The following is a 26,748-nucleotide window of genomic DNA, read 5'->3' as shown; positions in this document are numbered from 1 at the left end:
GGGGCTTAAAAGATGAGTTTTCACTATTAGTAATAACTACCGGAGGTTCTAAAGAATTGTCCTCCTTAATCTGAAAAAAACGTTTGATGGTAAGCTTCCTTACAAATTTTTGTACGTCTATAAAGGTGTCAAAGGAATTGGGCTTACAGGAAGGCGCAAATTTTAAACCCTTCTGCAACACCTTTTTTTCCTCCTCATCAAGAACACGATCAGAGAGATTGAAGATTTTTCCTTCAGTGGAACCCAAATCTGTATCTGGATTATCAATCATCACTGGTATAGTGGTTTTTGGATTTCTTTTAAACTTTCGTTTGAGACCCGCCCTTTTACCTCTTTTATTGGTCTTATGGCGTGCCCCACTTACTACTATGTCGGTAGAAACACCTACCAATGGTCCCTCGGGGTTCTTTGGCCCCACTCTAAAAAAGAAGCCGTTTCTTGTTCGACATATGGACCATTCCGGACTCTATTAAATCTTTTTGGAGAAGATAATCTTCTATCAAAGTCTCGAAATCTGGGTCTGGACCTATATGTGGCCCACCTATCATTTAACCTTTGATGATTGATTTGATTTGGTTCATCCCCAGATCTATTGTGGGGGATGGTGTTATTTCTGTTCGTAGGGGGATGATAGATGTTATCTCTATTAGATGGATTAGAGGATTTCCCTCTTCTCCATGAGGCGATCTTTCCACTCTGACCTGAAGGACCCTGGTGTGGACCTTCCAGGTTAGTTTCTACCGTTTGTTTGACATTTCTAGTTTTTCCCTTTTTCTTATTGATCTTATTTACTATTTGTACCCCTGGATTAGATCCTACGGGGAATACTTCTGTCCCTACATCTGTTGTTTCCACGGAATCCCTTTTAAACTTCTTTAGTTTCCTATCCCTCAATTCCTTCGTACTTTTATTCATCCTTTGTAGGAGTAATTTTTCTAAACCCTGGAATTCTTCTGATTCCTTATAAGGACGTACTAATGATTGTAGTGTGTCTATCTCATCATTCAATTGAGTCATATTTTTCTTTCTCTCTCTGATAATCAAATCTATCAGGGAGAGTGAACAGGAATTAAGGATCGTGTCCCATTCTTTCCTAAACTCTGTTTCAGATGTATTAAAAGTGGGTGGTTTGAGAATTTTGAGACCCTTAGGTATGAGGTGGGAGCTCTGGTAGTGTTCCAGCGTTACTACCTCCCACCACATCCTATTTTCTTTCATCATGGTTTGTTCAAGTTTCTTAAATACTGAATTTAGATCCTCATCTGAAATCTCAATACTACTAGATGTATCAGAAAAGGTGGATTGAATTAATGTATTCCTGCTTTCCCTAAAATTAAACATGGCTGCAGCACAAAATCAAAGAAAGGATGCAAAAAACCAACAATAACAAAAGAACAATACTTTGAAAAATTGTGCGCACTAGGTAGAAGTGCAGCTAAACAATTCACACATAAATGTGCACCCAAAAACACATTTAGATTAGTACATTTGGAAGAAGATAGTGTGAACAGATAATAGCGCTCTCCAACCACCATGAAAAAGGAGAAGACCTTTTGTCAGTGCAACAATAATAATAAAAATAAATCACCCTATTAATGGATGAAATAAATGCCAGTGGAATAGTCATAGGCATCCAGCTCAGTCCTTATAGAATAGTCGATCATCCGTTCTAGGGTGATAGGGTGATTTGTTTTTATTATTATTGTTGCACTGACAAAAGGTCTTCTCCTTTTTCATGGTGGTTGGAGAGCGCTATTATCTGTTCACACTATCTTCTTCCAAATGTACTAATCTAAATGTGTTTTTGGGTGCACATTTATGTGTGAATTGTTTAGCTGCACTTCTACCTAGTGCGCACAATTTTTCAAAGTATTGTTCTTTTGTTATTGTTGGTTTTTTGCATCCTTTCTTTGATTTTGTGCTGCAGCCATGTTTAATTTTAGGGAAAGCAGGAATACATTAATTCAATCCACCTTTTCTGATACATCTAGTAGTATTGAGATTTCAGATGAGGATCTAAATTCAGTATTTAAGAAACTTGAACAAACCATGATGAAAGAAAATAGGATGTGGTGGGAGGTAGTAACGCTGGAACACTACCAGAGCTCCCACCTCATACCTAAGGGTCTCAAAATTCTCAAACCACCCACTTTTAATACATCTGAAACAGAGTTTAGGAAAGAATGGGACACGATCCTTAATTCCTGTTCACTCTCCCTGATAGATTTGATTATCAGAGAGAGAAAGAAAAATATGACTCAATTGAATGATGAGATAGACACACTACAATCATTAGTACGTCCTTATAAGGAATCAGAAGAATTCCAGGGTTTAGAAAAATTACTCCTACAAAGGATGAATAAAAGTACGAAGGAATTGAGGGATAGGAAACTAAAGAAGTTTAAAAGGGATTCCGTGGAAACAACAGATGTAGGGACAGAAGTATTCCCCGTAGGATCTAATCCAGGGGTACAAATAGTAAATAAGATCAATAAGAAAAAGGGAAAAACTAGAAATGTCAAACAAACGGTAGAAACTAACCTGGAAGGTCCACACCAGGGTCCTTCAGGTCAGAGTGGAAAGATCGCCTCATGGAGAAGAGGGAAATCCTCTAATCCATCTAATAGAGATAACATCTATCATCCCCCTACGAACAGAAATAACACCATCCCCCACAATAGATCTGGGGATGAACCAAATCAAATCAATCATCAAAGGTTTAATGATAGGTGGGCCACATATAGGTCCAGACCCAGATTTCGAGACTTTGATAGAAGATTATCTTCTCCAAAAAGATTTAATAGAGTCCGGAATGGTCCATATGTCGAACAAGAAACGGCTTCTTTTTTAGAGTGGGGCCAAAGAACCCCGAGGGACCATTGGTAGGTGTTTCTACCGACATAGTAGTAAGTGGGGCACGCCATAAGACCAATAAAAGAGGTAAAAGGGCGGGTCTCAAACGAAAGTTTAAAAGAAATCCAAAAACCACTATACCAGTGATGATTGATAATCCAGATACAGATTTGGGTTCCACTGAAGGAAAAATCTTCAATCTCTCTGATCGTGTTCTTGATGAGGAGGAAAAAAAGGTGTTGCAGAAGGGTTTAAAATTTGCGACTTCCTGTAAGCCCAATTCCTTTGACACCTTTATAGACGTACAAAAATTTGTAAGGAAGCTTACCCTCAAACATTTTTTTCAGATTAAAGAGGACAATTCTTTAGAACCTCCGGTAGTTATTACTAATAGTGAAAACTCATCTTTTAAGCCCCCTTCCACATTCTATCCCTTACATGCTAAGGGAAGTTGTCTGGACACTTTCAATAAAGTAGTGTGTGACGAAATAGAGAAAGTCATTGTGACGGATAATATGAGAAAAAATAAGAGACTTAATCTTACCAAAAAAGAATTCCGGGCAGTTAAGAATCTTAAAAATGACAAGGAATTAATTGTTAAGCCCGCGGACAAGGGTGGAGGGGTGGTCCTTATGAATAGGGAAGCCTATATGCAAGAAATCTATAGGCAACTTAATGACGGTAAAACTTACCTTAAGTTGAAGTCTGATCCTACATCAAAGATTGCCAAAGCATTGTCCGACCTATGTACAAAGGCTTTAGACATGAAGGCAATCACAGATAAAGAATTTGTCTACCTTAATATCTCAGATCCATCTATTCCTACTCTATATGTCCTTCCAAAGGTCCACAAGGACCCCCTCCACCCCCCAGGTCGACCAATTGTCTCCGGGTGTAACAGCCTAACAAGCAATTTGTCGGCAATGGTGGATTATCATCTTTTCATCCATTGGTACAGTCTACCAGAGCTTTCTTAAAAGATACTGGAGATATGTTGAGAAGATTAACGTCATATAAATGGGAAGAAAATGATGTTCTATGTACAGCAGATGTGTGTACATTGTACACAATAATAGATCTACACCAAGGTCTCACTGCGGTTTCCTACTTTTTGAACTCCAGCTCTATGAGCGAAATATTGAAAGAGTTTATTCTGGACAGTATCAAATTTATTTTACTGAATAATTATTTTTATTTTGATGGTACGTTTTATTTGCAACGTGTCGGCACTGCCATGGGCACCAGGTTCGCCCCCAGCTATGCAAATTTGTTCATCGCCTACTGGGAGGAAACATACATCTGGCCCGGTGGTGAGCTGGGGTCGGGCCTGGTGTCATGGCAGCGTTATATTGACGACGTGTTTTTTGTGTGGAGGGGGGATAATGCTTCCCTTCAACTTTTTTGTGATGAGCTTAACACTAATGACATGTCAATCAAGTTTACTTTCACCATCAGTGACATGGAGGTTTCTTTTTTAGATTTGAGTATCTATATTGCCAATGGGAAGGTCAATACCAAAACATATAGGAAGAGCACAGACTCTAATGGCTTTATAGATAGAACGAGTGAGCACCATGCGAATTAGGCTGGATGGGATTCCCTTCAGCCAGTTTGCAAGAATTAAGAGGAACTGCATGGATATACATATCTGTGATCAACAGTTTGATGAGATTTCGAACCGTTTCATCAAGAAAGGATACTCCACCAGTTTATTGGATAAAGCAAGATCAAGAGTATCCAATATAGAGAGAAACACTTTATTGGAAACCAAATGTAAATCAAAGGAGTCGAATAATGGGAGATTCCAGTGGGCCTTCATCAGCCAATTCAATCAGTCACACAAGAGAATAGAGCGGGTGTTCCGATCCAATTGGAACATCCTCAAACAAGATGCAATTATCGGACCCCTGTTACCAGAGAAGCCAGTCTTCGTATATAGAAGGGCATCATCTCTAAAGGACCAACTGGTTAGGAGCAGTGTAGAGAGCGAGTCCAGGCAAAGCATAAGGACTAAGGGTTTTCACCGTTGCGGCGACTGCCTGATGTGTAAGACTGTGAAATCCCCTTTGAGAAAAATAACTGAATTTAAAGTGAATGGCCAGGTATACCCAATAAGGGAATTCATCACGTGCCACTCCAGAAATGTTGTATACATCCTGGAGTGTGCATGTGGTTTGTTTTATGTTGGGAGAACAAGTAGATGTGCCAAGGTGAGATGGGCTGAACACATCTACAATATACGCAAAAGCCTAGAAACCCACACAGTTTCTTCACATTTTAAAAAAATCCATAACACTAAGGAATGTTTTTTAAAATTTTTCTGTGCTATTCAGTTGATCCTCCCAGTCTGGAGAACCAGAGATATAGAAAAAAGACTGGCACAGGCTGAGATGAGGTGGATTCACCGTTTGGGGACCCTTGTTCCGAGGGGCCTAAACGGTGAATTTGAACTCAAATGTTTCTTACCTTAACTAATTTTAATTCGTAAACTAACTGTTATGGTTTATTTATACTTGTTTATTATTCTATTTTTTGTATATACCTGGACTGAGCCCTAGGGCTTGTGGACTTTTTTCTGCTATTAACATTGTATACCACCTTGCTGAAAGAATTGTGCGACTGATCATCGAGTGGAACGCACGAAGGAGGACATTTCCGGCATTGGTGGAACGCATATGGACCGCAGAGGACTTCCGCTTCCGGTAACGCGTCCGAGAACGGAAGCGCGTCACCGGGTTTTTTTGCCGATTAGCGGCAATGAACCCCAGCTGAGGACACTCGTTTGTAGGGTTTAAATAAGGGGACTCGAGCCATTTTAAACCACGCTTCTGACGAAGGACCAACGGTCCGAAACACGTAGAGCGTGGCTCGTGTTTGCTGTGTGTCTCGTGGGCTGATCCAATCTCCTGGGAGGACCTCTTGTATTGGGAGCCGTGTATCCGGAACCGGGACCCATCCTCACCACATACATCGGGTGTCAGAGGTTTCCCCCCTTTCTTGTGCCATCTGGATTGGTGATATATCCCACTGAGTATATGTTATGCTGTTTTAATTTTGTCTTTCTGTAAGTGGAACCTTGAAAGAATAAAAAGTTGTCTTTATTTTAAGGACGTCTACACTATATCTGTTCCTTATAAGTATCTCTCAATTTGTCCCTTGCAACAGGGACTAGAGAGATACTTTTTTTCAGGTGTTCACGGCTATTCAGAAAAGATATAAGAACGGATGATCAACTATTCTATAAGGACTGAGCTGGATGCCTATGACTATTCCACTGGCATTTATTTCATCCATTAATAGGGTGATTTGTTTTTATTATTATTGTTGCACTGACAAAAGGTCTTCTCCTTTTTCATGGTGGTTGGAGAGCGCTATTATCTGTTCACACTATCTTCTTCCAAACTTTACCACAGAAGCTAGTGAACGATGCTGTAGATAATGGAAGCAATAACGATACCAGGACACCACTGGAAGCTGGAGGCAGAATAGAACCAATGCTGGAAGCCGATGTCAGGACGCAGCAGTAGAAAGCCAGGAAGCAGAGCTGGAACACTGCAGGATTCAGGCTGCACCGCAGGATGGTGATTGCTGCCGGTATTTTGTAGAAGCTGAATCACAGGAGCTGGAATATCTGGAAAGTCAAGCTGAGAATTCACCAATCAGGAGAGACATGTATGCAGGATTGGCAACCAAAGCACTGACAATTATTCAGCCCTGGAGCAGGATATTTGTACCAGCTGATGAGCAAGGATTGGCTGGATAATTAAGGCAGAGTCCAGACTGCAGCGGCAAAGGCTGAAAACAACATGTGATGAAAAACAAACATGGCTGCGCCCATGTTTGAAACTGGAGGGAAAGTCTTTGTACTTACATGTGAGAACCGGCAGTAATGGCGGCGGAGGCCGTGCATGGTAGGAGACGCCGTACTTTAAACAAATGGATATTTTGTATAATGTGGCCGATGTACCGAGGAGCAAACTTCATACTTGGAACTCTTAAACTCAGATTTTTAGTAGACAGCCAAATACGGTCACCTGGTTTGAGGGATGGAATTGCTCTACCCTTCTTGTCTGCAAACTTTTTGTACCTTGAGGAAGCTTTCAAGAGAGCTGTCCGGATATTCTTCCAGTTTCTAGAAAACTGAAGAAAGGCGACATCAGCTGCAGGTACTGCTGTTGCTGGAAGCGGTTGAAACTCTGGAACCTTTGGATGGAGACCGTAGTTGGGAAAGAATAGCGTAGAAGAGGATGATGAGTAGTACTGGTTATTATGACATAATTCAGCCCATGGAAGAAGATGAATCCAGTCGTCTTAAGAAGATTGCCTGGATAATTAAGGCAGAGTCCAGAATGCAGCGGATAGGCTGAAAACAACATGTGATGATAAACAAACATGGCTGCACCTATGTTTGAAACTGGAGAGAAAGTCTTTTTGAACTTTTTATGTGAGAATCGGTAGTAATGGCGGTGGAGGTCACGGAGGGCAAGAGACACCATACTTTAAACAAATGGATATTTTGTATAATGTTGCCATGCCAGCACTGCCGCGATCACAGAAGAGAACCTTGAGACACAGACCTGCAGCGCGCTGCCCGCAGACAGCACAGGTGGAATGCAGGCCTGGAATGCCAGGCCAGTTTCAGGAGTTACTTAGCAGGTAAATAATGGGGGCTAATAACCTGGATCTTGACACCTATGACACATTTATACAGGCCCCTGTGGCCATTGCATTACCCCCTCCCAACTACTCAGCCATGGTGGCGTTTTCTTTTGGGTTTTCTGGGTTTGCAAAAACACAGGTGTGCCCAGGCATTTTTAAGGGGGCCTCTGACATCAGCGATGACCACTTCCAGCCTCTTGTGTCACAAGAATGACCTTGCCTTGCACAGATAGCAATTTGTGTGTGGTTTTGTGATCAGACTGCATATTGTGATGCATTCACAATTTCTGCAATGGGTATTTTTTCACTATTTCTGTGCAACAACTATTGTATTTGATCGCAACAACTACTTTGTAGTAGAAATTGCAATACTTAAGGTCTCATGAGCAATTAAAGAACTCACAGGACAATTGTATTATTGCAGGATGTGTGTGCCCTTATAAGTAATGTGCATTATAGACTTGATTCCACTATGATAACATGCATAAAGCAAAGTATTGAAACCCTAGACCCCCAGTACCAGAGTTAGTCATATTATTCAGGAAGTATGTGCCACAATGATGAAATACCTCTATTTGTAATACAAATGCACCTCTATGGGAAAAATACAATGGTCAGGATATATTCAGCAGCCCCAAGAGGCACAGAGAAGAACAACAGCCAATGAGAGAGAGGCACATTGTACAGAGAAATGTGGGGATATTAGCAGGTACTGTATAATAAAATACAGATAAAATACAGAGATCACTTACCTGTGGGTACTGGTACAGACTCAGTAACTGGGCCATCACATGGCTTGTATGAAAATCAGAATCACCAACAAATCCAAACACTTTCTCATGTTTCCTACAGGAATAATTAGGAGCCTCCATCATTTCTCCAGACAATATCTGCAGGACATACTGTAAGGTTTTCTTTCGATCCCCACAAGTGTCATATATGTGATAACCCAGAGTCACATTTGGGAGAAGGTTGGGGTCCTTGTTAATTTCATCAATTGCAAAGATAAATGCCAGGATACTTCTGTACTCTTCAATGTCAGGTCTGCAAAATGTTGAGTATGTGCCACAATTAGTAAGCCAATCACTAATTACAGATATTTAGTTTCTGTAGCCCAATGTTTAGTCAGTACACTCAAGGGCAATAATTCATGGCGGACAGCTGCAAAATTTCTGCCGGAAGTGTCTATCATGATCTCTACCAGATACACCTGAGTTTTGGCTATACAATTTCATGGACATTCCTGTTTCAATATATTTAAAAAATCACTACTCCGGCATTTGATGAATGCTGCAGAGAGCCTCAGTTTGCCCGAATGTGTCTCTTTGGTTCCATAGCATAGACCATTACATGCTCATGGATGACCTAACCTCTTTCATAAAGTTACCTTCTTCTGATTTTGTGGCTACCTGGAATAACTGGTTAGCCTTTAAAGAAACCAGAGGATACGATGAACACATTTTCTTTTACTCATCTACACAGCGTGATTAACTCGAATGACTCTCTTCCCCTTCCAACTTCTGCCCTTTCCTTCCCCTATTTCCTATCACCTTTCTTTTGTCTTTTCTTATCCATTCTTTTGATATTTACTATAGTGATCCTAGTATTGCTTGTGCCAACCACTCACTCTTACTCTATGTTGTAAAAGAAAAAGTACATAGTGAGTATAAAGTCACAAATAAAGCATAATGATATTTAGTGCAGAAGTCTTCTTTTGCATTTTTTACAACTTCATCTCACACATAAGTAGAGGTCCGGTATGATATACCAACAGATGTGTTGCCAGCTGTGAGGCAGCGAGTCCCCTTGTGTGCTCGCCATGCTGTGGGCCTGGTGGCAAGCTTTGCTCATCACAGTTTCTATTGCCACTCAGTTGGTGGCGTGGAACCACCATCCGAGTAGCAATCATTGGTGGGTGTCAGTATGCTTGCCTTCAGCAAAATACCAGCTGTCTGGATACCGTCGCTGGTCTCCTGAACGCCAAAATCCTGACCGCAAGCATTGTGACTGCACCCCAGAAGTACATAACATGCTAGCCCCAGTGGTCACTGCACCCTTACATTGTACTTTTGTTTCATTAGTGATGCCACTGAGATCTATATAAAAGGAAAAATATACTTAGCGCTGCTGAGTCTCAGTGACTGTTTCTTGCAAATGTCGCTATTTGGCGCTAATTCAGACACATCTATATAATGTCACATCTGCAATCTGATCCACATTTTTATTTGTTCTTAATCATATTCTGTATAAATGTGTTAATATTTTTCACAGTCACTGATATATTATTATTTTTAGCATATATTCAGAATTTTGACGCTGTGTAATTGTTGTGGTTCTCTTTTTTGGAAGTTGCATTTTTCAGCTGTAAAAGGATGGTTCAGGCCCTACAGTATGTTGGTTATACAGCTAGCAATCGTTCTTTGTATAGTACAGTAAGTGTCTAGTACAGCAGCTGCAGAACCTCATTACTGCTGAACACAAATCATTATACTGTTCTATAATTCATATTATAATAACAAAGAAAAACAGACAAAGTAAATTTCAGGGTTAAAATATTATCAACAATTAATTTGGGTAAATATCAGGATAACATTTTTAATCCATAAAATTGTGCAGCAACTGTGACCATCAGGACACTTACAGCGTAAGCTTCTCATGTACAGACCACAGTCATCATAGTTTAATACTCACTCCAGATCTATCAGGGCTGCAGCGATGTTCCCTGCCAGAGTCTCATCATATATACCTGTCACTGATCATTATAGTGTAATACTCACTCCAGATCTATCAGGGCTGCAACGATGTTCCCTGCTAGAGTCTCATCATATATACCTGTCACTGATCCCTATAGTGTAATACTCACTCCAGATCTATCAGGGCTGCAACGATGTTCCCTGCTAGAGTCTCATCATATATACCTGTCACTGATCATTATAGTGTAATACTCACTCCAGATCTATAAGGCTGCAGCGATATTCCCTGCTAGAGTCTCATCATATATACCTGTCACTGATCAGTATAGTGTAATACTCACTCCAGATCTATCAGGCTACAGCGATGTTACCTGCTAGAGTCTCATCATATATACCAGTCACTGATCATTATAGTGTAATACTCACTCCAGATCTATCAGGGCTGCAGCGATGTTCCCTGCTAGAGTCTCATCATATATACCTGTCACTGATCATTATAGTGTAATACTCACTCCAGATCTATCAGGGATGCAGCGATGTTCCCTGCTAGAGTCTCATCATATATACCTGTCACTGATCATTATAGTGTAATACTCACTCCAGATCTATCAGGCTGCAGCGATGTTCCCTGCTAGAGTCTCATCATATATACCTGTCACTGATCATTATAGTGTAATACTCACTCCAGATCTATCAGGGCTGCAACGATGTTCCCTGCTAGAGTCTCATCATATATGCCTGTCACTGATCATTATACAGTGTAATACTCACTCCAGATCTATCAGGCTGCAGCGATGTTCCCTGCTAGAGTCTCATCATATATACCTGTCACTGATCATTATAGTGTAATACTCACTCCAGATCTATCAGGGCTGCAACGATGTTCCCTGCTAGAGTCTCATCATATATACCTGTCACTGAACATTATATTGTAATACTCACTCCAGATCTATCAGGGCTGCAGCGATGTTCCCTGCTAGAGTCTCATCATATATACATGTCACTGATCATTATAGTGTAATACTCACTCCAGATCTATCAGGACTGCAGCGATGTTCCCTGCTAGAGTCTCCTCATATATACCAGTCACTGATCATTATAGCGTAATACTCACTCCAGATCTATCAGGGCTGCAGCGATGTTACCTGCTAGAGTCTCATCATATATACCTGTCACTGATCATTATAGTGTAATACTCACTCCAGATCTATCAGGCTGCAGCGATGTTCCCTGCTAGAGTCTCATCATATATACCTGTCACTGATCATTATAGTGTAATACTCACTCCAGATCTATCAGGGCTGCAGCGATGTTCCCTGCTAGAGTCTCATCATATATACCAATCACTGATCATTACAGTGTAATACTCACTCCAGGGTCAATATTTACAATAAATTCGAGTTTGTCCATTTTTTTTTCTAAGTCCCAACACGGGAATTCACTAAGCACAAATATCCGCAGTGTTTGGACTATTCGTAATGGTTTGAATGGCAAAGTTCAGAAATACGAATGAATAGACCATCGGTCAAACGCGGCTGTTATTTCATAGAACACGGGTATTCACTATTCATTCGTATTTGGGTGTTAGTCTGTGAGTGCTCAATTGCGGTCGTATTATTTTGCGAATCGTAAAAAAAAACTGCAAAAAAATAGACCTGATTTTTTCAGCCATGTTTACATGTGTTGACACTTACAAATCATTCACACCTGACTTATCATGCCTATAAAAGGGACACAAATTTGTCTCATCCAAAATATTGTATTGCCTTATGTTTGCTTGAGTAAATTTGGAGTTTTAAAAGTCAATACATATTTTTCAACATATATCCATTATTACACACATTAGTGTTAAAAGTTAAAATATTTTTCATTTTGTGGGTTCTGCCTCAGGTTTTTAAATATGATTACTCATTTTTAACACACACAAACATGCCACAACAATAATGTCATTCATTTTGGGTATTACATTTTAAAAATTTACACAAACATATTCGAACACTTTTACACAACTCTATTGTGTTTTTCTTGTAAAGTCGTCTACAGAAGAAATGTAAACCAGTTTTAATTCACATTGTAAGTTGCATTGGTCATGGATGATTCTGCCTGGCTGCCAATTATTGTGTCTGTAGGATCTGAGAATGATTGGAATCTAGAAAGAGTAATGCTTATTAAAAAAATCAAGTGGTCTGTTTACTTCCTGCTAAACATATTCTGCCTGGCTGCCAATTATTGTGTCTGTAGGATCTAAGAATGATTCAATCTAGAAAGAGTAATGATTATAAATAAATCAAGTGGTCTGTTTACTTCCTGCTAAACATATTCTGCCTGGCTGCCAATTATTGTGTCTGCAGGATCTGAGAATGATTGGAATCTAGAAAGAGTAATGATTAGAAAAAAATCAAGTGTCCTGGTTACTTCCTGCTAACATCTATGTGCAACTCAAACAACATTTCCTTCCTCCCAAAAAATTCAAAGATGGTAAAGAATAAATGTGCGTACAAATTTCCTGTTGTTGTTTGTACCACTTATAATTAATTATGTTGTACAAATTGTCAAGGAGCTAAGTGTTATATGTATTATGACAAACATACACACTTACTAAGTATTTTGATTAACTTCTCTGAAATTAAAAATGTGAGGTTTATTTGTTAAGTTTTTTTGGGTAGCTGCTTGTCCTGCCCTTTGCCTTTAACACTGTCATGTTGGCATGCTCTGGTGGAGCGTCTTGGTGGTGATGACACTGGCATGATATTTGGAGTAGTCATACCAGAACTGCTGCTTGTTTGCTGTTGGTGCATGGATCTGAGTGTTTCATTGAGGTTAGTGAGGGTGGCATTGAGTTCATTAGTAGCAGCATTTTGATTGTCTACAATTCGGAATAAAGATTAATTTATATTTTGATTGTTTTGAAAAATTTTGATATAGCTTTGCTGATGTCTGTGCTGTTCTTCCATTAGTCTGTGCTGTTCTTCCATTATGCGCTGTAAGTTGCCCATGGCATGTGTTCCATGGTATTGCCAATTCTCGTGGTTTGTTCATTTTGTTGACTCATATTTTGGATAATTCTTTTGAGGTGACATGGTAGCTTTGCAAACATTTGTGTCTGCCTACACAGGCAATCTTCATTAGTGGCCTGCTGTCTAGCCCAAATGTTCTAAAACACGTGATCAGGGCCTTGTGTTACTGGTGTTGTTGGGCTGTGTTGTGGTGGTGGTGTGCTTTGATGTGGTGGTGTACTCACAGGTGCTGGGGGGCTGATTCCTTGGCTTAATGGCTGCATTTCTAACATGATTGTCTCATCCATATCACTGTGTTGCTGTTGTTGTGGAGGGAAGCTGTTACCAGGACTAGAAGCTGTAATTTAAAAAAAATATCCGTTAGTTATTAGTGATGAGCAGGTTCGGTTCCTCGGAATCCGAACCCCCCCGAACCTCACCTATTTTACACGGTTCCGAGGCAGACTCGGATCCTCCCGCCTTGCTCGGTTAACCCGAGCGCGCCCGAACGTCATCATCCCGCTGTCGGATTTTCGCGAGATTCGGATTCTATATAAGGAGCCGCGCTTCGCCGCCATTTTTCACTCGTGCATTGGAAATGATAGTGAGAGGATGTGTCTGGCATCCTCTCAGTTTTGTTCAGGGGGCTGCAAATATCTGTGCTCACTGCTTTATTGTGTGGACTGGGTAAATAGGAGGAGTATAGTGCAGAGTTTTGCTGACCAGTGACCACCAGTATTATACGTTCTCTGCCTAAAAAATGCTCCATATCTGTGCTCAGTGTGCTGCATATATCTGTGCTCACACTGCTTTATTGTGGGGACTGGGGACCAGCAGTATTATATAGGAGGAGTACAGTGCAGAGTTTTACTGACCAGTGACCACCAGTATTATATGTTCTCTGCCTGAAAAACGCTCCATATCTGTGCTCAGTGTGCTGCATATATCTGTGCTCACACTGCTTTATTGTAGGGACTGGGGACCAAAGGTATTATATAGGAGGAGTACAGTGCAGAGTTTTGTTGACCAGTGATCACCAGTATTATATGTTCTCTGCCTGAAAAACGCTCCATATCTGTGCTCAGTGTGTTGCAAATATCTGTGCTCACACTGCTTTATTGTGGGGACTGGGGACCAGCAGTATTATATAGGAGGAGTACAGTGCAGAGTTTTGCTGACCAGTGACCAGTGACCACCAGTATTATACGTTCTCTGCCTGAAAAACGCTCCATATCTGTGCTCAGTGTGCTGCATATATCTGTGCTCACACTGCTTTATTGTGGGGACTGGGGACCACCAGTATTATATAAGAGGAGTACAGAGCAGAGTTTTGCTGACCAGTGACCAGTGACCACCAGTAGTATACGTTCTCTGCCTGAAAAACGCTCTATATCTGTGCTCAGTGTGCTGCATATATCTGTGCTCACACTGCTTTTTTGTGGGGACTGGGGACCACCAGTATTTTATAGGAGGAGTACAGTGCAGAGTTTTGCTGACCAGTGACCACCAGTATTATACGTTCTCTGCCTGAAAAACGCTCCATATCTGTGCTGCATTGTAGTATATAGTAGGAGTACAGTGCATAATTTTGCTGACCACCAGTATATAATATATAACAGTACGGTACAGAAGGCCACTGCTCTACCTACCTCTGTGTCGTCAAGTATACTATCCATCCATACTTGTGGTGTATTTCAGTTTTGCACAGTTTGCTGACCACCAGTATATAATATATAGCAGTACGGTACAGAAGGCCACTGTTCTACCTACCTCTGTGTCGTCAAGTATACTAACCACCCATACCTGTGGTGCATTTCAGTTGTGCGCAGTATATATAGTAGTAGGCCATTGCTATTGATACTGGCATATAATTCCACACATTAAAAAATGGAGAACAAAAATGTGGAGGGTAAAATAGGGAAAGATCAAGATCCACTTCCACCTCGTGCTGAAGCTGCTGCCATTAGTCATGGCCGAGACGATGAAATGCCATCAACGTCGTCTGCCAAGGCCAATGCCCAATATCATAGTAGAGAGCATGTAAAATCCAAAAAACAAAAGTTCAGTAAAATGACCCAAAAATCAAAATTAAAAGCGTCTGATGAGAAGCGTAAACTTGCCAATATGCCATTTACGACACGGAGTGGCAAGGAACGGCTGAGGCCCTGGCCTATGTTTATGGCTAGTGGTTCAGATTCACATGAGGATGGAATCACTCATCCTCTCGCTAGAAAACTGCAGTGCCACTCCTTGATGTACCAGGTGTTTGTGTTGGCCACTTGGGTCGCTTAGCTTAGTCACACAGCTACCTCATTGTGCCTCTTTTTTTCTTTGCATCATGTGCTGTTTGGGGACTATTTTTTTAATCTGTCATCCTGTCTGACACTGCAGTGACACTACTAGATGGGCCAGGTGTTTGTGTCGGCCACTTGGGTCGCTTAGCTTAGTCACACAGTGACATTGGTGCACCTCTTTTTTTCTTTGCATCATGTGCTGTTTGTGGACTATTTTTTAAATCTGCCATCCTGTCTGACACTGCAGTGCCACTCCTAGATGGGCCAGGTGTTTGTGTCGGCCACTTGGGTCGCTTAGCTTAGTCATCCAGCGACCTTGCGCAAATTTTAGGACTAAAAATAATATTGTGAGCTGTGAGGTGTTCAGAAAAGACTGGAAATGAGTGGAAATTATGGTTATTGAGGTTATTAATACTATGGGATCAAAATGACCCCCAAATTCTATGATTTAAGCTGTTTTTGAGGGGTTTTTGTAAAAAAACACCCGAATCCAAAACACACCCGAATCCGACAAAAAATTTTCAGGGAGGTTTTGCCAAAACGCGTCCGAATCCAAAACACGGCCGCGGAACCGAATCCAAAACCAAAACACAAAACCCGAAAAATATCCGGTGCACATCACTATTAGTTATCCATATGTTTGATAAATTATAACAAATCACTACATATGGAACACATGTCATTGACTGTTGCTTTCAGATATCCTGGCTAGCAACATCATCACTCATAACTTAAATACATACAAATGACTGTTTGTGGCAAATGTGTCTGGTTACTTCATTGTGAAAGTAAACACATGAGTTTTATTGTAGATCAGACATACTCCACCATAAAAACACATTGTAATCCATAATGTGTTACCTTATAGCTTTTCAAAAACAAATATAGTAATGTTTTTATATGTATTTGGCAATGTTAGGTCAAACACACATGTGAAAATGTGTTAAACAACCTTACTATTTTCCAAAATTACACATGAGTTTCTGTTGCAGCATCTTCCACACAATGTGCTACTGTATGGCTGAAGTGGACATACATATCTTTACAGGATGTGGACAAGGCCATTTTGCTAGGATTCCATTTCATGTTTTACTGACTTCGGTAAGTATATCTGATTTTGATGTGTTTGGACTTAATGCATTTAAGTAAAAGTTTTATTATGATCAGAAATGTAATAAATTTATTTCAGTTTGATACTCACAATCAAGATGAGGGGAGTGTGGTTCGCGTCTTGGAGGTGTGTCCAAAATTTGGAGTGGGGGGACCGAACATACTGTCGATAATCTTCGTGGCGGGGAAGCCTGCTGTGGTTGGTCCTGGACATCACACCTTGCTTTCTTTGCTGCCACATGTTTTTTTTTGGTGGTGTGTTACATAAGTCCGCCTTCTGCTGCTCCAGACTTCTTTTGATGGATCTAGTATTGAAAGTTAAATTTTGTTATGGCCATTCCTTTACAAACATACCCTATACTACAATAGACACTTTACCTGCTTCCGTAGCGTCGTCATCATCATCAGATATAGGACGACCAGTACTGCTTTTTTCCAACACTGTAAAACCAAAAAAAAAAAAAAAATGTATTCATGCTATTGTTGATACATCCACCCATTATGCTTATAAACCTTAAATCTGTTAAAAATGCTTGTTTTTTTTAATTAAATAAAACATAAGAACCGTAAACCAAAAAACCACTACATAAAACAATAAACATTGTCCAATAGCCACATTCACTATGGAAAGTGCAACACAGGAAAACATGTACAGGACACAGACATAGGACACAAGTAAAAATACATACACTAACAACCAAAAACACACATCTTCATTTTGTAATGAAAGGAAACAATTTACAGATGCAATAAGGAAATTGCTCTGTGATGTGGCACTCCAAACACACATTACCACTATATGAGCCAAACAAAAACAAAACCCAAATAAAACATAAAAAAATAAAAAAATTAGACTGCAGTGTAGTGTCAGGGTACAAATACAGACTCAAACTGAACAAACAAATAGTGGGATTTAAAAAAAAAAAAAAAAACATTCAGTACTAATGACATTACACATGTAAGTGGTTTCCAAACCACTTTCCACTACTCCAGCCTCTAACATGACAACCACTGTTTTTGCAACATTGCACATAGATAACCTAAATATAAAATCTAGTCCAAATTGAAAACTTAAAAATGTGCAAAAGGAAAACATTATTGCAGGACAATTCAATGACACACCAAGTCCAAACTACACACGGAAAATATACAGAAAAAAAACACATGACATACAATAAAGTAAGGTGTGACATTGGCTTTTGTAGAAAACATTACCAAAAACAATGTATTTGCTGACACACACTTGAAGATGGGAGTAATATGCAACGTCACATGACACACATTTGAAAAAAAAAAACAAAAAAAACAGAAGTAAGGTCATAGAATGTTAATGCAAATACAAATGCTCACCATTCTTCCTGGGCCTATCTGAATCCCGGACATGGGTTGCAGAGACAACTTCAGGAGGTTTTACACTCTGCATGGGCTCCTCATAGTCCAGATATCTTGAAATATAGGGCTGGCCACCACCGGTTTTTCGAGCCGACTTCGCCTCCTTGGCCATTTTGGACTTGATTCGTTGCTTTATGTCAAAGTACCGTTTGCGGCACGTGTGCTCCGTCCGCTTGACCACCCCCTCACTATTGACAGCAGCAACAACTTTCGCCCACAACACTGTCTTCTTCCATGTTGGCACCTTGGCGGGCTCAGGCCCAAATAGCTGCCGCTGATACTTCATCAGCTCCAGCACCAATGCCACATTTTCTGCATAACTAAACTTGACATTCCACCCAGTCTTAGTAGTGGTGCGTGGCTGCGGAGCTGTCTGAATGTCACTATCACTGTCACTTGAGGCTGCTGCAGCAACCTCACCCACCTCCTCCACCTATCTAACCTCACTCACACTCACCTCCTCCACCTGACCGACCTCTTCCTCCTCACTCACACCCTCTACCTCACCCACCTCTGAGTCACACATAATTGTGTGTCTAAACACTTAACACAGAAAAAAAAGACAAACAACACACTCCTCCACTACCACTGCACAACTTTCACACACACACACACACACACACACACACACACACACACACACACACACACACAAACACTGACAAGGGACTATAAAGAAAAAAAACTTGGACAAAAAAATTAGACAAAACCACAAAAGACAAGACTACAAGAATGACAAGACTACTTTCTAACACAATACTACACTCAGAAATCGCAAACAACACTCCTCACCAAACCAAAAACTCACCTACCTCCACAGCACAACCTCCCTACTCACCACTAACTAAACCCACGTGGTGCGGACGGTTTGGGGCGTATTTATATGGTTGCAAACAGACACTCCTACATATGAAACACAACCAATCATGAATGGGGATGAACAACAAAACTAAAAATGAAAATGCGGCCGGGGTTTAAAAAAAAACATGCCGCGTTTAACTTAGAAAATAAACCAGAAAAAACAACAAAAACACGTACGCAAACGACAATGACGGCCGTAAATGTGCCAAAAAAAAAACGACTGGCATCGACATCGGAAAAAACGATAACCATAAAGTCGACTGCTTCGTAACTTTGCGTATATAGTTTCAAAAAGTTGCATGAAAATGCACCCGATACAAAACGACTTAAAACACTACACAAACCGACTCAAACACGGATATTAGTAAATAATTAAATATAGGCCCAGATCTATCAGGGCTGCAGCGATGTTCCCTGCTAGAGTCTCATCATATATACCTGTCACTGATCAGTATAGTGTAATACTCACTCCAGATCTATCAGGGCTGCAGTGATGTTCCCTGCTAGAGTCTCATCATATATACCTGTCACTGATCACTATAGTGTAATACTCACTCCAGATCTATCAGGCTGCAGCGATGTTCCCTGCTAGAGTCTCATCATATATACCTGTCACTGATCACTATAGTGTAATACTCACTCCAGATCTATCAGGGCTGCAGCGATGTTCCCTGCTAGAGTCTCATCATATATACCTGTCACTGATCACTATAGTGTAATACTCACTCCAGATCTATCAGGGCTGCAGCGATGTTCCCTGCTAGAGTCTCATCATATATACCTGTCACTGATCATTATAGTGTAATACTCACTCCAGATCTATCAGGCTGCAGAGATGTTCCCTGCTAGAGTCTCATCATATATACCTGTCACTGATCATTATACAGTGTAATACTCACTCCAGATCTATCAGGGCTGCAGCGATGTTCCTTGAGAGAGTCTCATCATATATACCTGTCATTGATCATTATACAGTGTGTGACTGTTACACAGTGTGTGTGACATATACAGAAATGAGACACTGTGACACTGTCACCTCTGCAGAACTGTCACATCATCAGTCACACTCACACCTGGAGATACACCTGGTGGTAGCTGCACACATGTTGTGGTGTATCTCGGTACATGTATGTAATAGGAGGCATGTCATCATGGAAATGTGTGTCCCTATTTCACTATTGTAATATTTTTTTCCTGGATAACAAAACAAACAGAACGACCCCTGTAAAACAAGCAATTACAGTATATAGTTAAAATACAGAAAATACACTAAAAAAGACTTACGCTACACATATAGTGCGGAATGTAGACATGCCGTATGCAGATTCATACTCTATGGTTTTGTAATGCGCAGATAATAGTCCTCCAACAATGATGTTTCCATCTTGGTAATATTTAAACTCAAATGCAGACTTTTCTGCAGCAAGGTGACACTGACTGGCTGAGTCCTGTGTTATACTCCCATAACATATTATCAGCAGGATAACTGACCACAGGTAACAGGCATAGTGTACAGGAGACCAGGACATGACACACACAGGCTCTGCACAGTCACTATAATCCCTGACAGCTCTGCAGCTCCTCAGTGCTGCAGTTTATATACATTATCTGGGACTGATATAGGCTCAGAGCTGCAGCTGCAGAATTATAAACAATTGTAATAATTGCGTCTTTAAATTCAAGAATAACATCTATATTTGATTGTGTTTTAATTTTTATAATAAGATATCTTTATTACCTTAATTTTAAGATCTGTGTTTCATCCCGGATGAGTTTAAGACAATTTAAAAATAGAAAAACATGGTTTTCAGAGCATCAGATGAAGGAACTGATGTTGAACTACATGTGTCATTGTGTATTACGTGTATTGTGTACATTTAGAAGTTGAGATTATTTCTAATAAATATTTAAAATGCAAGCATTAATATATGCTGTGGACGCAAGGCACATTTTATTACCATATACGATAAAAATGCGCTGTACATCGCAAACACTACATCCCTTAAGAGAAAACAAGCATTCGCACACATTGTATTACTGAGGTCCAACACTCAGAGATGTATTTGATATTTTTAAAGGGTATGCATACAATATAACACATGTACAATATATATATATATGGTTACAGTTGCAATTACACAAGAAGCAGTTGTAGTTACATAAGGATCAATTACAGCCAGCAAACTTCACCCTGTCCCATGCTCAATGCACAGTCCACTCCATCTTTTAATCTGCCCCAATAGCAACTAACAAAATAACACAGAACTTCTTGGGTGAGGGAAAATACCTCAAAACAGTCAAAAAAGAACACCTGTACAGACAAGCGCTTAATTAGCAGCAAGCGGATGGTGATCCAAAAAAGGGGTGCTACCCTCACCCCAGAAACGTTACCCAAATACTAAAAGAAAATTGGATCTCCTATCCACTGCGCTCTCCCACTATGCAAATTCGTGAAAAAGGGGAAAAACCTCTACTTATCTGAAGGAGTTGGTGTATTTTTCTTCCTCTCTTTCTATCCCACCTTCTTCACTTTAGGATTTAGTGTAACTAATGATAAGTGATATTATTCCAGAGGTCCCATATGAACAACCATGCAAGAGAAAATAAAACACAATCTAGTGTAATACCATCACATAAATCTCTTCATTAGATAAAAATGCAATATGGATCCTTATATTCAAATCTGAAAAAGATATGATCCACACATGTGTATAAAAAATGCAAATTTTTAATGCTAAAATGGTTTTCAATTAAACAGTGTGCTTCAGTCACATAGATGACACTTGTCCACTTTTACATCCAATAATATGTGAGGGTGGCTTCCTACCAGATTTGGGAATTTTGAAGTGCTTATAAAAAAGCTGTGCAGATGTTACAGCAGTCCCAGGAACAATCAGCCTCAGTGGTCAGCACCTCGTCCTTTCCTCTTCCGGTATGTTCGCCACAGATCCTCACCCTCATCCAATGCGTTTCGATCAGTTCCGCTGATCTTTGTCAAGGCATATCCTGGTGGTCTCCTTTCCCAGCTATTTATACCCTCAGAACTATATGTTCCTAATTACTGGGAGGAGCCACTCTCACTTACAGTAAACACGATTTTTTACATTCATTCAATTGTCATCTCCTAATCTAACATCCAAACACTATTCTAAACAGCATCTCTTTAATTCATAATTAACTAAAAAACGAGTCATATAAAACGATTTATAAACATAAAACATAAAATATCGATGACCGGAAGTGCCCTGTGTGAACAGGAACAACTTCCGCCTATGCTCATACAAAGGTTCCACACCGCCAGGCGATGGAATCTGGTCCGTCCGCAATCGCGTCACTTCCTGACACGTGATCGATTAGTCACGTGATCGCGGCTTTCCGCATTAGTGTGGTTTCAGTCCCGTCAAACGGAGTGTCCGATCACATGATGCTGCATGCCCGGAAGTCCCGCAATCGCCATTTTTAAAAGTCCAAGAGAAACTTTAATGGACTGTCATCCTATCATTATACAGGGGCGGAAATATCTACAGCGCCATATTGCTTCCTGGAAAAAACGGGAATTTGCCTTTTATTTCATAGCAATAGTTATATACAATAATCAGATATTCTTAATAGGAAATTACCATACCTACAGTTCACATCCCCCCACTTAATATAGGGACAATGGGCTGGAGAATATAACTGGATAATTCTGGTACAATACAATTCACTTGAAGCTAAACTTAGTTGAGGAACCATTTGACCTCGAAATCTTTATTCAGGCCACCCGGAATTAGGGTTTTCAATGAGTATATATATTGCATTTCGGTTTTTGCTAGAATTGCAGCTGCATTGTTACATCTCCAACTCCCCTTTATTTGCTTTAATGCTCCAAATACTTTTAGCTGTTTGATATCCCGGCCATGGATGTTCCTGAAATGGGATGAAAGCGCATGTGTTTCAACCCCATTTTTTATATTGCGTAAGTGCTCTGAAAATCTTGTTTTTAAATATCTACTAGTTCTGCCGATGTAAAATAAATCACAGCTACACCCCAAATAGTATATCACATTCTTTGAGGTGCAAGTTATGAATTCATTAATTTTATTAGTTTGCCCATTTATTTCAATTTCTGTACATTTCGCTGTACCTTTAATTTCTTTGCACATACAGCAAATCCCACACCTGAAAAAACCTTTCGAAACGCGTTGGATGAGGGTGAGGATCTGTGGCGAACATACCGGAAGAGGAAAGGACGAGGTGCTGACCACTGAGGCTGATTGTTCCTGGGACTGCTGTAACATCTGCACAGCTTTTTTATAAGCACTTCAAAATTCCCAAATCTGGTAGGAAGCCACCCTCACATATTATTGGATGTAAAAGTGGACAAGTGTCATCTATGTGACTGAAGCACACTGTTTAATTGAAAACCATTTTAGCATTAAAAATTTGCATTTTTTATACACATGTGTGGATCATATCTTTTTCAGATTTGAATATAAGGATCCATATTGCATTTTTATCTAATGAAGAGATTTATGTGATGGTATTACACTAGATTGTGTTTTATTTTCTCTTGCATGGTTGTTCATATGGGACCTCTGGAATAATATCACTTATCATTAGTTACACTAAATCCTAAAGTGAAGAAGGTGGGATAGAAAGAGAGGAAGAAAAATACACCAACTCCTTCAGATAAGTAGAGGTTTTTCCCCTTTTTCACGAATTTGCATAGTGGGAGAGCGCAGTGGATAGGAGATCCAATTTTCTTTTAGTATGAGGGAAAATACCTATATACTGTGTATTGGGGGAAGTACATGTCTGGGACTGAGTCTTTTGTTATGGGACCAAGGGAGGGTGATCTCTCATTCATGATGTGTTATTTGTCAGTTCTTATGCAAGCAATGTCCTGCCTTGAAGATCACATCATAGGGATTAGCCATTCTGTTTTTCAGGAAGTTCTTTGTTCAGTTTAAAATTGTGGCTTCATATTCCTGAGTTTAATCATAACTAATCGTTGCAATGTGCTATAATCTACCCATTGCTATCAAATTAACATACTCATTCCCCTGATAATTTTGACAGCAAGCATGACATGTTTAACATGTTCCGTTCCAATAATACACATATATATGATGTTATAACTCTCCTATATAAATACATTATAATGTCTGGTGCTTGACATGTTTAATTTATGTGTTGTATGAAATATGTGTTGAATATATCTTTCTGGTTTGTCTGTGTGAATGTGTATGCTACCATATATCGCTGCGCACACTACGTGTATGCGCATGCAGAGGGACCTATCTCTTTGGAGTTTTATTTGCTGTGTATGTAATATTTTTGACTTTGACAGTCCACCCTTTGTCAGTAGACAATAACTATCATAACTAACACACTAAACATAATTACAAAAAATATATATTTCAAACACGTAATCTGTGACCTAGACACACATATGTATTCATTTAGCTAATCAGACATTGACTATATTTGGGGAAGACAGGGAGGAGGAAGAGACATCCTCTATATGTACTCGGCGGTCACGGGACCACTTGTTAGGTGTGGGATGACATTCAACCTATAGAATTTGCTGGGACAGTGATATGGCCTATGATGTCTGATTTGAACGAATGTTGCACAAATACATGCACCTACATCTTTGTACACTGATGTTCGGAATCGATAGAGGTTTTGCTGGGTAGAGGGAGAAAACACAAACAAATCGTGAAAGAGACATACAAAATTTTCCTGGTATATATTCCTATCATTCCCTGAACATTGTTTTCATTTCTGGAATGTATGCTAGGTCTGTTTCATCATTGAACAAGGGTTATTATTTCAGGTAGTGTCCTTCCTAGATAACATAAATGTTTGGAGTTCGGGGAGAGCCACTCATACACTTTTCTTCCACATATATTAATGAGCTCTTTATCTGTTATGTGTGAAAAAGCCATTGTCTGATTGTTCCTGATTACCTCCCAATTTCCTGATTTCCTGAAATTGGTGAGATTTAAACATACCAGGGATTTATCTATGGTACTGGTGGAATTTAAGACTAGGGGGTCTAGTTATATTATATTCCTTCTCCACCGGTCCCCCCCTCCATGTAATTCAAGTACCTCAGCTAACGCTAAAGAATATGGCAATAATACTGCATTATTCGGTCTTAGAGGTACCTGTGAGCACATCCAACATTCTGTTTGGTTTAAGAACTTACCCACTAGTGAGTGGTAATCACTCAAGGGATGTCTGTCAAATGTTGCCTTATTGCTAGACTGACATCTCTGGATGCACTCATCTTCAATTATAGGGTCATAATAACTACAAAATAGAGTATTCTTCAGACAATAGCCTATCACATTACCTCCGAACTCCGTAACTACTAGTCCTTTGATTTTCTCTGGCTTTATCAAAGTGATAGACTGATCCTGGGATCCTATAAAGACATCAATCCTTTCTCCAGAACCAGTTCCAGTCCCATACTTGACTCCTCATGAAAACCACACAAAAATATAATGTCCTGAAAAAAAAGTTTGTCAAAGGGAAAAAAGAAAGATAGAACAAAACAAATCTTGCCCATAGCAAATCCATTACAACTGGTCTTTCTGTAATCCTTTAGTACGCTCAGGTAGTGTTCAACAGTGTCGCCTCTCAGTCTTCACGGAACAAACTCTCGGGTGATATTTCTGCGATCTCACTCCCTTTATGAGTTCCTTCCGGACTACCGACTTTCCTGCGATGAGAATTCATGGACCCAAGTCTGTCTCTCGGGTACTTTCACTGGGATCGTGCTGTCAACAAAACTTGGTACGGTCCTTCCCACCTGTCTAATAGACAACATGAGCGTAATATCAATCACACAGTCCCTTGGTTCACAATCAAGACAGTTAGTAGTTGGCATATCAGGAATCAACAGTTTCAAGTTCATTTGTTAAGTTCTAAAATACTGTCTCATCTCGATAAGGTACTGTACTGTCACCTCATTGGTGTATTTCTGATCATGGTGCGGATCGATCATGACATGAGGTTGTCTTCCAAAAAAAAGCACTAAAGAAACAAAACAGAAATTTTAAAGATGGTGATTCATTAATTGGGGATATGGGAGTTGTTCCAATGCTACATATCAGTAGTGGCAGTGTCTATGACCACAATAGTCCAGTTTCAAGCTATCACTTTGCTCCTACTCCTAAGGATACCATATCTGCACACAAAATTCTGTACAATTTTCTTTGCGGTAAACACAGCAGTATTTGGAAATGCCTCTACCCAGTTTGAGAAAACATCAGTGTACACAAATACATAATTCCGATTCCTACAGGGTGTTAACAGTATGAAGTCAATTTGTATTACCGGAAAAGGTCCGTCTGCAGAAGGAGTATGGGATGGCTCTGTTGGTGCTACCTTACTAAATGTTCTTCCTCATGCAAGTAAGACAGGTCATTGCTTTCCTGCTTGCCTGAGAAGAGAAACCTGGTGCACACCAGTAAGCTCTTACCAATTTGCACATACCTTCCTTACCCTAGGTGAGTCAGACTATGTGCTGCCTAAGATACGCTTGGGAGATACGTCCTGAGGGCCACTGGCTTACCTTGTCCATCTCTCCAGAGTCCTGAGGACTCCTGACCATAACCCTTCGCCTTCCAGACCTACTTTTCCTGTAGGGAACACAAATTTGCATCTTAACTTAATTGTTGTGTGTTTGCAAATGTAGAATACCATGAGCATAACTCAAAAAAAAAGAAAAAAAAAACATCTCTAGAGGGAAAAAAGAGAAAAAAAATATTAGGTCTGCATTCACTAACGGGCTGTCATTTATATCTGGTCTTGTAGTAAAGGTCTGATTCAGATATTCCATACCATCATGCATATCAGTGTCTATACAAAATGTCCCTTCACCAGTATTCTTATCGT

General features: G+C 40.0%; 1 protein-coding gene across 1 annotated transcript in view; it reads right to left on the bottom strand.

Moving 5' to 3' along the window:
- Positions 1-26,748, bottom strand: part of LOC135040833 (vomeronasal type-2 receptor 26-like) — a gene marked incomplete at its 5' end in the record, with an annotated part of 133,138 nt that overhangs the window by 94,001 nt on the left and 12,389 nt on the right. Inside the window, one exon of the mRNA XM_063954870.1 lies at positions 8,265-8,556. Coding sequence (XP_063810940.1) covers positions 8,265-8,556 — 292 coding nt within the window. The remainder of the gene's footprint in view (positions 1-8,264; positions 8,557-26,748) is intronic.

The sequence above is a fragment of the Pseudophryne corroboree genome, unplaced genomic scaffold (assembly GCF_028390025.1).
Source record: "Pseudophryne corroboree isolate aPseCor3 unplaced genomic scaffold, aPseCor3.hap2 scaffold_773, whole genome shotgun sequence".
Classification (NCBI taxonomy): Eukaryota; Metazoa; Chordata; class Amphibia; order Anura; family Myobatrachidae; genus Pseudophryne; species Pseudophryne corroboree.
Note: the sequence above shows the minus strand (reverse complement) of the source record. Positions and strands in the feature narration are given on the sequence as shown.